Source organism: Lissotriton vulgaris, chromosome 4_1, assembly GCF_964263255.1.
Source record: "Lissotriton vulgaris chromosome 4_1, aLisVul1.2, whole genome shotgun sequence".
Taxonomy (NCBI): Eukaryota; Metazoa; Chordata; class Amphibia; order Caudata; family Salamandridae; genus Lissotriton; species Lissotriton vulgaris.
Genome location: NC_141691.1, coordinates 1596438237 through 1596453207, shown reverse-complemented (window position 1 = coordinate 1596453207; position 14971 = coordinate 1596438237). Strand labels below are relative to the sequence as shown.

General features: G+C 42.8%; 1 protein-coding gene across 2 annotated transcripts in view; it reads right to left on the bottom strand.

Annotated features, from left to right (window-relative positions):
- The window catches only part of PREX2 (phosphatidylinositol-3,4,5-trisphosphate dependent Rac exchange factor 2), a 1248069-nt gene that overhangs the window by 345931 nt on the left and 887167 nt on the right, over positions 1–14971 (bottom strand). For both annotated transcript variants that reach the window (XM_086965847.1, XM_086965848.1), the window contains exon 33: positions 13392–13494. In XM_086965847.1, coding sequence (XP_086821973.1) covers positions 13392–13494 — 103 coding nt within the window. The remainder of the gene's footprint in view (positions 1–13391; positions 13495–14971) is intronic.

Genomic DNA, 14971 nt, shown 5'->3' with positions numbered 1-14971 from the left:
TTAAGTTCATTCTGTGAATCGGGCCCTGTGTTTTTGCTGGCTTTAGGACCCTGAGCACTTTACCTCTGCTAACGAGTGGTAAAGTGCATGTACTCTCTCCCTAAATCATGGTAACTTTGGCTCATACCCAATTGGCATAGTTAATACACTTTTTTTTATTTTTGTCCTCATCTGCCTTCCCCTTTAGACGGATAATGCCAACCACCTTGCACGACATTGCTGACGTGATGTATTATGTTGGTGGGAGAGATATTCCGACAATAACAGTTAGGGGTACGTTCTTTTGACTCCATCTAGGTATGTTTCAACCTGCCGGACCTTACTTGGAACTGTCCTGGCCCTTGGTCCTAAGGAGTATAGATGGCATAATCATCGGACCCGGGGGGGAAAAAAAAAAAACCCCGGATCATCTCCAGTTGGTCAGGAGGTCCCAGAAAGCCAACTTTCTCTTACTTACAGATCTTTTTAGATCTCTTTTGGATGTCTCGTATAAGGATGTGAGCCATGAACAGTGTAAAGAAGGTGTCTTCTCTACCCATTGTATGCAGATCTGTCTTCTCGCTAATAAAATTGCGTAAAAAAGAAATGACTTCTCCTTGCCTATGATGTTGTCTTCCGTCCCAAAGATGACAAGTGATAGGGTTATTGACAGGGATGTATTTAGTATAGAATTTAGAGTGTTTTTCACGTCTTCCCAGAATTTTGCTATGTTTGGGCATTCTAGGAACATATGTATATCACATGCATCAGCTAAATTACATTTATTACATTTCTTATCCGGTTGATATTTAGAGAGTTTTCGTGGTGTTAAATATGCCCGGTGTACCGAGAAAATATGATTTCGTACTAGCCAAGAAGGCTTTACAATTTTACGCAATAATTCAAAGGAATTTATCCACCTCTCCTCGCATGGAATCCCAGTCTCTGCCCCCCATAACTCATCCGGGAGTTTGAATTCCCCTTCGCTTTCCTCCAACAGAAGCCAATACCATATGGCTAATTCTCTTCCTCCAGTTGGTTGTTCTACCATTTGTTGTTCCGTTTCACTTATCTTCCCAATATTACTATCTATGCGGGTTTCAGATCTTGCCCAGCTATCCAGTTGAATATATTTAAATCTGGAAAGCCCAGGGCCTACTTGATCATATAGCAGGTTATCATTTTTTTTTCTTTGAATAATTGACCCCATTTAATAATGCCTGCTTGTTCTATTATAGTGGACAGGTTATCTTTCAGGCATGGGGGTAAACTGGGAGAGTCCCAAATTGGGGAATAATTTGAGTAATAAGATAAGCCCAGTTTTTTCCTGATGTTAAACCAATTTTTGGCCCATGAGTGTAGTATTTTCAATTTTATGTTTTTGAAAAATGTCTGACTTCCAAATTTAAACATAAAGCCATCTGCTGCTAGATTTGTCCCCCTTAGCATGGCCCCGTACATAGATGTATTAGGTAGATTAGATGGCATTTTGAGAAGCATTCTAGAATAAGACATCTGAAAGGCCCATGAATAGTACATTAGGTCCGGCAATGCAAGGCCCCCTTTTTCTCTCCTTCTTCTGAGCTTCTTCCATGCTATTCTTGTGGTCTTGTAACTCCATATGAAAGAGTTAATTTCTCTTTGACATTTTTCCATCATTTTTGTGTCCATAGCGATTGGGATAGTGTTAAAAACAAAGGTGAATTTTGGGTGAATGCACATTTTGACTAGGTTTACCCTTCCTGTTATAGAAAGAGGCAAATGTGTCCAAGATTTCATAAGTCTTTTGCTTTCACTGTGTATTCTTTCCAAATTAGTTTGTGCAAGGCTGCCCACATCTTGGGTTATTTTGATTCCCAGATACCGCATTGAGGATGAGATGTTTATCCCAACATCTAAATTGGGTAGATTGCATGCCATAATCTCGCTCTTACTCGAGTTTATGTCGTAGCCCGAGACATGGCCGAATTCTTCAGCCCGTTGTATGACCACTGGGAATGCCCTAACTGGATCAGATGTAAACACTAGGATGTCATCTGCGTATAATGCTACCCGTCTTTCCCACTCTCCTAGACAAAAAGATGGAATATTAGCCTCTTCCCTTAACACCTGGGCAAAAGGCTCGATGTACAAATCAAATAAGAGAGGGGAAAGCGGGCAGCCCTGCCTTGTTCCTCGAGTAATGCTAAATGCTTCCGTCAGGGACCCGTTAACCAGCAGCGTAGCTGATGGTGCACTACATAACTGCTTGATAGTTCTACAGAACACTTCACCGCAATTAAATTTTTTTAAGACGTCATTTAAGTAGAGCCAGTTAACTCTGTCAAACGCCTTAGTTGCGTCTAGAGTCAGAGTGGCCAAGGGCAGAGAGAAAGCAGTAGCAATATCTATAGCCCCAATTAATTCCCGCGTTAGCTCAGCTAGTTGTCGCCCCTTTATAAACCCTTTCTGATCATGATGGACTACAGTACCAATAACGCTAGCCTATCTTGTGGCAATAATAGTTGCAAAAATGTTATAGTCGTTGTTAAGTAACGATATTGGTCTGTATGACCCGCACTCCAATGGGGATTACCCTGGTTTTGGGATGAGAACAATTGTGGCCTCACCACAAGATTTCGGCATTGGCTGTTCTTCCATTAAAATGCCATTAAAGAGTTCAGTTAGCACAGTTGTAATGGTGTTCTCAAGAGCTCTATAAATTTCTCCCGGCAAACCATCCGGGCCTGCTGCTTTCCCTTTCTTAGTTTGACTAATAGCTTTTTTCACCTCCTCTTGTGTGATGTCTGACTCTAATGATTTGCTCTGGGTTGTTGAGAGAGTAGGTAGTGTAATATTATCCAACCATCTATCTCTTGCGTTTTGGTCGTTGGGGAGATCCTCTTTATAGATATCCTGAAAAAACTCAAGAAATGCTCTCCCTATCTCAGGACTGGTGGTTCTTGTCTCTGGCTCACCTTCTATCTTGAATTCCGTGATGTAGTTTAGGGCTTTATCAGATTTGATTTTCCATGCCAGAATTTTTCCTGCACTTTCTCAAAACTCAAATTGAGAGGATTTACTCGCTTCCCACCTCTTATTTATTCTCTCCTGCAAAGTATTTTCTAACTCAGCTTTCAATTCAGCCAGTCTTTCTTGCTCTTCAGCTGTTCTTGACGGCGAGACCATTTTTGACTCTAAAGTTTTCATATCTTGTTCTATTTTGTTTATCTTGTCAAAATATGCCTTCCGCCTATAGGAGGCTCTGTTAGTTATTTGCCCTCTTAGAAACGCCTTAAATGTCTCCCAAACAACTGTTTGGGTTGCTGAGTTTCTATTTACTTCAAAAAAGGTTATAGATTCCTTTACTAGGAAGTTAACTTCTTCCTCCTCGAGCAAGAGTGTCCTGTCAAAAGACCATGAAGGGTGTTTGGCAGTGGTGTCAGACTTAAGAGTAAACTCTAGTGCCGAATGGTCTGATAGATGTGATGGTAAATATTCTATTGATTCGAGAGTATCTTTTAGACAATAACTGAAGAAGGCATAGTCTATTCTAGATTTATGTTTAAACCGGCTGTTCCTATAAGACACCCCCATCTTTTTACCCACTTTTTCTCTCCAAAGATCTGCCAGACCCATGTGTGTCATTATTGCTTTAAGTGTTTCTCTAGATTTAATAGAGCCAATAGTTTTGGACCTTATTGATTTATCTAGCTTGGGATCAAGAACGATATTAAAATCTCCCATCCGGATTATTGGCTCCTGTGCTGGTATTAATTGGGTCCTTATTGCGTCTAGGTGTGATGGATCGTCCGAGTTTGGGCCATAGCAGCCCACCAAAATTCTAGTCTGACCATCAAGCAAAACTCTTACTATTAGCCATCTCCCTGTTTGGTCTTCCCTGCAATCTAGTATTTCTGCTTTTGCAGATTTTTTAAAAATGAACACTACCCCTCTTATATTAGCATTATGGTCTGTGGAACAAAATTTATCAATCCACTTATGTTTTTTTAATATAGTATTTGCCTCTATTCTGAGAAGGTGTGTTTCCTGCAACGCTATGACCTGCGCCCGTGAGTCTCTCAGGTATTGTAGTATGCGCTCACGTCTTCCTCTCACGCGCAGACCATTTACGTTCCAGGACAAAAATTTAGTACCTGTCATGTTTTGCTTTTGTCCCTGTCACCCTTCGTTTTTTGCTATTTATGTGGAATTTTCTTAGACCAGCCGTTTCCTCCAAGTTGAGTGCCTCTTTTATTATTTTTTTTATGTATCCCTTGAGATCTCCACTTTCTTTCCCTTCCGGAATCTTTAGAAGTCGAATGTTATTGCGTCTAGGGGGGGGGAACATGGCAGCCGCAGGCTAGAGCGGTGCGCACGCTCCTGAGAGCAGCCGATCCAGAAACCTACACTGCTACCGCTACGATCGTGATGTGAGCGGGGAAGCGGGAGAAAAGAGAAGAATCGGTTCCTGAACCCATGTACTGACCGGTATTTTATATGCAGCTGTCAGTGGCTTTTTCTCGCCATTACCGATGTTGGGGTCAGGCTCGTGGATAGGGGGCGGAGTCCTCCGCGTATGCAGGCTTTCGGTTGTCGGCGGTGGAGATGTCTGCCGGTGAAGGCTCGCAGTGAGAAGCCTTGAAGCTGTGCGTCGACCCGTTTTTTTTTCTGGCTTTTGCCGCTGTGGGTTTGAGTTTTTGTGGATGTGCCCGCCGGCAGTGCTTCATCTGCCGATCTCCGCCTCTCGTTTGTGTTGGTGGCGGGCGGCAGCGGAGATAAGACGCGGCCGGGTGGCCGCGGCACGGAGACTCCATACGGTGGCGGAGAGTGGTGGAGGGAGCAGGAAAAAACACCATAAGGTAGCAGATGCTGAGATAGCCGAGAGAGCAGTGGGAACTGAGAGAGAGTCGGCCGAGCTGGAGGTTCAAGGTGACATCAACGCTTGCTCAAGTAAGGTGGGGTTAACTGATGCAAGGGGGCCTGCAAATAGTGACTGTAATAGAGACTGCAGCGGGGATTTGACCAGGGAGTCTCAAGTAAGAATAACAAGGAGCAAGGCTAGAACTTTAGGAAACGGACTACAAGACCCAGGGTGCACTTGGGGGAGGTTCACAGGAAAGCACAGGAGCTTAAAAAAAAATCTGAATTAGTGATAGACATTAAAAAACAACAAAGAAACAAGAATAAATTCAAAAGTAAGAACTCAAAAGCCCCTGGTGACATTACACCATCACTGCGCTCCTATTTTAGAGTTCTACCCCAAGTTTTGCAGATTACGCAGATTACGCAGGATATGGCAGCAACAGCTATGGATAGCAACAAGCAAATGCAGAGCAAACCTGATTCATTATCAACTGGGGCCATAATCACTGTGCCATCACATGAGGGGCAAGGGGCCGAAGCTCCGGCTACTCTACTTACACCTTTGGCCTCTAAAACCTCTACAGAGAAGGAGACTCACAGCGCAATATCTCAAGAGGGGGTGTCCCTGGAGGCATCAGTTGGAAGGGAGGCCGAACAAAACACAGCTCTAGATTTTGGTAAATCACTCGAGGCTATAGTCTCCTCCATCGCAACAATGAGAGAAGAGATCAGACAGGAATTTTTAGTCTCTAAAGTAAATCAAAACAAAATAAGAGCAACTTGCGAGGAACTAGGACATAAGGTCGATGGCCTTTATGTAAGGACCGAGACTTTAGAAAGCTCTGTACGTCTACTAACCAATAACTTGGAGTGCGCCAAGTCAAAAATATATAACCTCCAAAAAGAGGGAGAAAACATGAAAGAGCGAATAGAAGTGTTGGAAAACTTTTCTAGACGCAATAACATTCGACTTCTAAAGATTCCGGAAGGGAAAGAAAGTGGAGATCTCAAGGGATACATAATAAAATTAATAAAAGAGGCTCTCAACTTGGAGGAAACGGCTGAAGAACTCGGCATATTTAATACACTTATATTAGATGCCACTAGTGGGCTAAAAAGCAAAAGACGCACAAAAGATGGACGGAATGCAGAACAAATAAAAATATTCACCCACAGTCAAGAGATCTGGGTTAAATCCATTGTTCTTTTGATCACCATGAAATCCCAGTTTAGACCCAACCATATGCAAATCAGTCCTGACCATGTTCCTCATGGGAACAATCCAGCCCAAACTGCCAAGCCAGGTCCTCCCTTGGCTGGAAACAAGCATCCTAGGATCGGTTTCACCCCTCACCAGTGCTCCTTACATCATCTCCTTATGTTTGCCCTAAGTTGGCAGGGTATGCCCAGACATGGGTCCCTTTCTCACTTTGCCACTGGATTCAAGCTAGCATGGCTGATAAGGGGTGTTACCCCGAAATCGGTCCCAGGATGCTTGTTTCTGGTCCGGGGCAAACCCGGCTTGGCTGTTCAGGCTAAACCGTTCCCATGAGGAACATGGTCAAGACTGATTTGCATTTAGCTGGGTCTGAACTGGGGAGGTGAAGAGAGCTAAAGAACGATGATGGATTCAACCCAAATCTGTGACTGGGGGTGAGTGTCTGAAAAGCTTCAGCGCTCTGTCCATTATCTCCTTGTGTTTGCTATGTTCGCTCTAAGTTGGCAGTGTATGTCCAGACATGGCTCCCTTGCTCACATTGTTACTGGATTCAAGTTAGCCTGGCCGATGAGGGGTGTTACACTGAAACAGGTCTCTGCAGGCTTGTTTCTGTGCCAGGGAAGACCTGGCTTGCCAGTTCAGGCTGGACTGTTCCCATAAGGAACAGGATCAAGGCTGATTTGCATTTAGCTGGGTCTGAACTGGGGTGGCAAAGTGAGCTAATGAACTACGATGGATTCAACCCAGATCTGTAGCTTGGGGTGAGTGTCTGAAAAGTTTCAGCGCTCCGTCCATCATCTCCTTGTGTTTACTAGTGGGCTTGCAGCACTGATTGTGCCTCCCACTCCCACATAAGTAGCACTAGGAATCCCTTATCAGAGAGACGTACATTTCCACGTTTCATATGTTTTGAAAGGTCTTGATAAATCCTCTCTACTGGTGAAGTTGGATTTAACATTACTGTTTTAGAAATGCCACTTTTAGAAACTGGACATTTCTCTGTTCTTAGCTCTTTTGTACCTTGCAGCCTGTCTCAAATAGTCGTTTGAGTTGGGTGACAACTACACTTTGTGCATTCCCTCTAGACAGTCACAAACACAGGAAGGTGAGGCTAATCTGCATTCTGAGCACTCATCTGCATTCTGATGGGTCGCCATGGGCAGGGAGGAATGGGATAGGTTGACACCTGCACTTCAATAGGTAGTGTGTTGTCCACACACAGAGCACAGATTTATCCCTCAGGGTTAGCCTAGCAGACAGGACTGGGCTGAAAGGGATTGTGTTCACTGTGATTTTACCTCCACTTCAAAGGCACTTCTGGGTATAAGTACTGGGTCCCTGACAGACACAGATCAGACACTTCTGGACCTACAACTAGACTCTGTCTGAGAAGAACTGCTGTCCTGCTCAAATAACTCAACTGGACTACTGATCTGGAAGGCCTGCTTTTCTGTTTGTTGCATTGCTGCCTGCTGCTCTCTAGCTCTGCCTTCTTTTAAGTGATTTCCAGGGGCTTATCAGCTTTCCTCCTGTTGCTTGAGACTCAGGGAAATAAAAGTCTCTACTTCTGCTCCTGTGCCGGAATCACTGGAGGTGTTCCACGTACTTTCAATACTCACTTCAATGCATCTCCTGTCTGCATGTAGCAACACCGACACATCAACCCGGTTACAGTAAAAAATCAGCGCATAGCTTTAGAACCACCGCTTTGGCTCCAGAGCTCGACTCATCGGACAGCGAATCATTGCCGCTGCAGCTTGATGAGATTGACTCATTCCCCTCGACTGTGTGGTAGAAACCAGCACATTGCTTGTCACCTTTTGACTCAGGCACACGTTGGCAGAACTGACAAATCACCCTCACTGTGTGGAGAAGATCAATGCATTTCGATGCTTGCAGCCAAGAAAGGTACTTTGTTCACGAGGCCTACGTGGTTCTGTAACCAGCTGGTGCTTCATCACAGTTGGCCTGAACTTTGACTTAGCTCCGGTCCAGCACGGCGTAAAGTAACATTTTTAGCGCTACTTGCTTCTAAGTACTTTACTGCATTTATTTAATTAAAATGTAATATCTCAACTTCTACACATTGGAGTTTTGTCGTTTTGGTTTTATTGTATTTATAAAGTCACACTTTATTTTTCTAAACTGTTGTGGAGTCTTTCTGTGGTGCTTTCACTGTGTTACTGTATGAGTTATTGTGCAAATACTTTACACATTGCCTTCTAAATTAAGCCTGCCTGCTCTGTGCCAAGCTACCAAAGTGTGAGCACATGATAATTTAGGTTGTGTTGTGACTTACCCTGACTAGGATTGCGGTCCAAACTAGGGCAGGGTGCATATCTCTGCCAACTAGGGACCCAATTTCTAACACTTTTTATGCTAAATATGGTTGTAACTATCTGGTAACCCAATTGGTAGAAATAATTTCCTTCAAATGCCATTCAGCAAGTACATGATGCCATTTAAACAAGAGATACATGCAGTTTAAGTTTTCCTCTTGCATCTACCTGACTCTAAAATCATCTACCCAATCCACGTTACATGCCATATGCTTTTGTAAATTTTATACATTGGAACGGTCCAGATGGATTAAACCATTTTTAACAAAATATGGTACTTGGAGGCAATGCCGCCCAGCTTTACTATTCCAGTTATCTTTAAATGATGTGACATGTGTAGCTGTTATTCTGGGTTTTTTTAAAAGTATTTTAAAGAAACGGAAAAGCTTAACTCTGTGTTAAAATATATGCATTTTAAATTATACTGCTATTGTAATGAATTTGCTGCTTTTATGATTGTATGTATTTTAAAGTCGAATAAAGCTTTTCACACACAAATAAGCTAGTCTGTTCTTCTGCTGAGTGATCACTCCATCTTAGTCAAATGGTCAAAAGCATATGAGACAATCAAAGCAGCACTCACAGATTTAAAAACAAATAAGTAACCCATAAAACACATACTTCAGTATTATGCCCCAGTGTTATGTCCTAGGACTCAATACATATTTTAATACTTGTTAGACCTGACATCATTGGCCTGAGTCTCTCCTCCATTTTTTCTGTTTGCCTCCACTGTTTACGATGTTTTTGCTGGTATAATGCTTTGGGCACTGTGCCACTGCTGATCAGTGCCACAGTGCAAGTGCTCCCTATGTAAAATTGCTGTATTGATTGAATTCCATGTTTGGCTTATTTGGTTTACTGTCAGTCCCTAGTAGAGTGCACCAGGAGTGCCAGGGCTTGTAAATACAAATGCTGCTCGTGGGCTTGCAGCACGTGTTGTGCCACCCACAAGAGCGGCCTAGTAAAAGTATGACTAAAGGTCTGCCATTGCTAGACCTACGTGCAGTCTGGTACTGTCACGCAGACTGAGCAAGTACACCTACTTGCCAGTCCCTAAACCTTCCCTTAGCTTCATGTCAGTCACCCCTATGGTAGGCCCGAGGGAATGGTGCATTGTACGCATAAGGTAGGACAAGCCTGACCAAGTTGGCATGTCCTAATAGTGAATTATAACCATTGTATTTCACTACTGTAGGGTAACCTGCTCTCCATTAGATAGAATGGGCTGCCAGGATTATTAATGCTATAATCCTAGCTGGCTCGGGGAGCATGGTGCAATGTCGAGTTTGGTATCCCTGAACTTGGGGTTTAATCACGCATCCGTTTGTGTGGATGGTTTTTGGACTCTGGGTTTGAAAATAGCACTTTTAGAAAGTAGCTATTTTCTTGTCTAACTATTTCTGGTTTCTGCTGGTTTGGTGTGCGTGTGACATGAGCTGGGTGGCTCCAGAGGTCTGAATGAGTCAGTGTGGGATGAGTGGGACATTTGCATTGAGAGTAGGGGGAGAGTGGCTCCTGATAGCCTGCCCTGCCTGACACAATGCTGGCTTCACCTCCTGCCAGGAGACTGATGGCCCTGTGCCTGCCAGGGACGATCCTGGCCCCACCTCCTACCAGGAGGCCGATAGCTCTGCTCCTGCCAGTGACAATGCTGGCTCCACCTCCTGCTGGGCGTCTGAGGACCCAGCCCTGCACAGTGAATAGGCCAGGTGCCTCTGCCTGGCTACAACCACAACAAACCCAGGATGTTGGGAAATTCCCCTGCATGGGCAAAGGGATCACAGGGATCAAAGCCAAAAAGAGGTATAAGAGAAGGATCCCTGAACCAAGAATTTAGATCACTTCTGACAAGGAAACCTGAACCAAGGACAAGAAGCCTGCTGATCCAAGGACTTGCCTACTCCTTCTGCCAGTGTGCTGTTTGTTGGGTGAATCCTGCAGTTGCTTCTTTATTTTTGCCAAGGAACCAGGAGAGAGGAACTGTGTGTGTACTCTCAAGCTTTGTTGTAGAAAATCTCCAAGGGCTGGAAGAGTGCCAGCCTCCTGTTGAAGTCACAGGGCTAAAGGACTTCATCTGCTAAAAGTGCTTGTTGCTGGAACCTGAAAATCCAGCACCTCTGAAAGAAACCAGCAATCTCGACGCCGACGGACACTGCCGAATCCAGCTCGACATCGTGAGTAACGGCTCCAGTGTCCCGCTTCCTCGACGCCGGCCGCCGGGCCCGATCGACGCCAGCAGCAACGCCAGTGAGTAGCGAGTTCGGCTCCAGCTCCAACTGACCCCGTGTCTGCACCGCTGCTGATCGCATCGACTTCGATTCCTCTCGACGCCGTGAGCGCTGCTCACTCTTGCAACATCATCATCGACATCGACGACGACGCCGTATCCTGCTTCGCCTCGTGAGCGCTGCTCCTGCCTGACATCTGTCGACGCCGCTGCAGATCTCCCCGACTCCGAGGCCCGACCGACGCCGAAGACGCGACGCCGGACATCTCAACGCCGCTGATCATCGTGTGCTTCGCTTTTCCAAGGTACTGTGTTGTAGGGGTCTGTTCGACTCCGGGCTCGACATAGCGCTCCTAACGGTCTACGCCGAACCTTTGGATTAACTTTGCCTCGACGTCGTGTGACTCCCGTGTGGGTTACATTGTTGCCAAGAACTGTGTATTAAAGAAGAAGAGTTGCTTTTGTTACTAAAGACTTTGTGCTAAGAAGAAACTACACTTGAACTATTATTTTTCCTTCCAAGAGTATTTATAAGATTGTGGTATATTTTTGTCGTTATTTGGTCTTGTGCTAACCCTTATATAAAAATCCTTATTTTTATAATACTACTGTGTTGTGTCCATTTGTAGTGTATTCACTTTATTACTGTATGTGGTCATAAATGCTTAACGCACTGCCTCTGAGATAAGCCTGTCTGCTTTGCCAAGCTACCAAGGGGGTGAGCAGGGGTTATCTAAGTGTGTGATCCCCTTGCTCTGACTAGAGGAGGTGAGTCCCTATTTGTCAGAAGTGTATACCTCTGCCAACTAGAGACCGCCAAGTCTAACAATACTTCTAAAATTATTTGGTAATCACTGGTGTTCCTTTACCAGGCTTACTGTGATTGAACCCCTGAATCACTTTGCCTACAGAGAATCTCTAAGTACATGTCAAATAGCAATGAATTTCACATGGATCTCTGTCACATATCACTGGCTTGTAGAGTTGAGTTTGGTGATGGAGAGCAATTTGAAAAATGTAGGATCGAACAATCATCTGTGGTGGGATGGAAGACATGAGCATGCCTGCTGCTTTTATCTGCTTCCACATTTTAATTACCTAAAGATAAAGAGTAAAAATGGAGACTCTGTGGAACATGGCCATTGATCCAAATGAATATTGTCTTTTGTTTAGATGGGCAAAGCACTGGTAGTATCTGTGGAAACTGTGGCCATTTACTACTGCAAGGCAGGTGACAAATGGGCAAGAAGAAAGGTTCTCAGAGCCAGAAGGTTGAAAATCAATGTCTTGCCTTTGACCACAAGAACCGAGTCTTTAGAAAGCCAGGATGACCCAAAAAGATCTACAAAAAATCTGTTGCACTGGAAAGCTGAGGGTAGGTAGCCAAGAACAAAGGTCCACTACCTGCACTAATACAGACCAAACTAGCAATGTTAACTCCTTTTATTCAGATGCTTCTTAAATTTTAAAAACTGCATTGTAGTTCCCCTCATATAAAATCTGGTCTTAAATACTCCTCTTCAAGAAAAGGAGGCCAAGTACGTTCTGCATATGTTAGAGAATGAAGGATGTAATAAAACTGGTTGGAATGGGCAAGAACAATTTCCTCCACCAAGCTATGCCTATTGCAGCAACAATTCAGCTACTGGGTCACCATTAAGTTTAGCACTTGCTCTCTAAATCAGAAGATTCGCCTCCAAGTTGGCACTTTCTACACAAATCATGCCATTTTCCGTTACGACTCAACTCTAGACCATGCATACTATGTCCGTGGTCTCACAGATGGGTGGAATTCTTCCTGGAAGATGGATGTCATATGTAGCCCTTTCAAGGTATGTAATACAGTTCATTTGAATAAAAAATCTGTGCACTGACTACAAGGCAGAAATATGTTTTACAGAAACTTTTTGGTAGTTTAGGATCTCCTGAACAATTATAAGAAGGCACAGAACAAAAATGGCCTTTGTGAACCCTTATCATATGAGAAAGGGATGACATATGCTTGTTGTCCTATGTGGAGGATTTGTCAAGAATGCTAGGGAAGCAATCAGCACAAAAGTCAATGATATGTAGTGATGCAGCCTGTTATCTTTCACAAATCTGATGGTCCATCTAATGAAGAGCTAACATTCAGCTATTCCTTGGTCCACAAGGGACCAGAAATGGTGTCTTTGATGAACGGAGGCATACCTAATTTTATTACACCCACTAGTAGACATGTGCAAGGTAGTTCACACATTCCTGGTGGTCCCTAGTCCCACCTTGTGTTCTGAGGCGGTGCTAATGTACATGTGGCAGTCTAGATTGTAGATTGTGGTCTGCAATTGAGGAACATAAGGTAGCTGATTGAACTCTTTGGGTGTCACAGCTCAATTCCTTTATCAAGTATTCATGCGATTGATTAAATGTGCAGCGTTTTGCCCTTTTATTCTCTTCATTAAAGTGTACCCACATCTTCTGAAGACCCATAGGCTTTCATAAATCTTCAGTTTCTGTATATTTAGGTTTGATGTTCGAATGAACTGATGTGCCCACATAGTTCTGGACTCATAAGATTAGCACTACAGACAGACTTTAGACACTATTTAGAAGAAATGCCTGGCTAGAAAAAGTCAGCTATTCAAATATAAACAACTCCATTCTCTCCTTCAAACTCTGCTCATCATATTAATCTGTTATGAGGAAGCTAGTTTGCCTCTGTGCATGTATTCTATGCTCAATTTATTACCATCGTCAAATATTTCCTTCTATATGCATATCAACTTCAGTAATAACTCACTTGAAACTAGTGGCTCTTGCTCAGATGGTCTGAAATAAAACATAACCTTTTCCAGGTCAAACAAAGCAACCAGTGTGTCCTCCAACATCGCTTGCTCATCGGTCTGAAAAACAAAAGGGAAAATTCAAGTTTATTTGAGGTTATTGTAAACTATCTTTCTAAATATTCTTTAAAAAAAACATTTACTTTCAAGATGACAAAGTCCAGGGACCAGAAACCGAAAAAGAGTAGTAGAAGATCATATTTAACAGATATTTACCATCTTACAACTTACTTCTGAAATAATATGTACTGGAGATCATCAGTTTCTAATAATGCAAATGGAGTAATTTTAAATGTTTTAAACCCTAAATACAACTGGGTTTGAGTATTTTTCGATTTCGATAGCACAAAAATATCAGGGACATATTCACAGCACTGAAGCTCTCACAACTATCACATTCCAAGGATGGTTAATTAATTTACCTGATTTCCAAGGGTGATTTGTATTTTGATTTGCATCACTTCTGCTGCAAATTACATGGAGCAGGCATGATGGTTATTTACCACAGTGAAAAGCAATGTAAAAACCATGATCAAATCACAGTACTTGTATAGCTGACCTACGAGAAAGCTCAGATACTCACTGTCTGTCAATGAAAATAAGAAAAGGGTGGACTCCTTTATTTGTCTGAACACGTATGCAAATCAAAACACACAAATCTTGTAACTATCTATATGATATGGTCAATTGAAAACTTGTAGGACCAACGAACATTCATGAATATATCCAGATATATGGGACAGATATACAAAGCATTTTCCAGGTGTTAGTATAACTTACACCTTGTATAAGTTCAACTGATATCTAAGTTTTTGAACAATAGGCCCAAGGGGGGTGGAGGGAGGGGATGGGGGGGGGGGTGTTCTTACCTATTCTGGTTGGCGCTTGAAACAATTGGTACTTTCCCTCTCACTTGTTCCCATGGCAACCTTTATCATCTAACTTTGAGGATATGGATTTCAAACCTGACATTCATTCACACATTTATTCAAATATAAATAAAGCAAAGGGGCATATGGTTAGTAGTATGAATGATGTGTACAGTAACTTGAAACAAGTACATATGTAAAAAACACTTGATAATAAAGAATGTATTAAATGTTGGAAAAGGTTGGATAGCGTGAAAGGAGTGAATGAAAGGTTTATTTAAAAATGAATACAGTTACACTGGAGGCAAATTCTAAAATCAACAGAAGCAAAATAGTATTTACAGTAAATAAAATAACTTAGTAATCATGTATCTCTTATAAACATATACCCCTAGATCTAGTCCATTTTTCTTGTCTTATCATTACTCATAATTTTCCAGACAGGTCTCCTAAACAATCACTATGTTCTTACTTGTGAGATCAACAGATACTTGGCTTGAAAATAACGGGGCATATTACCAAGCAATAGCGATAATTATCGCTATTGCTTGGTTAGAGACAAAAATTTACCGCTGAGCTGCGGCGATTTTTACCGCATATAAACCTTGGTATTACCAAGGTTTATCGCAAATGCTATAAAAATCGCCGCAATGCATGAATATCGCTGA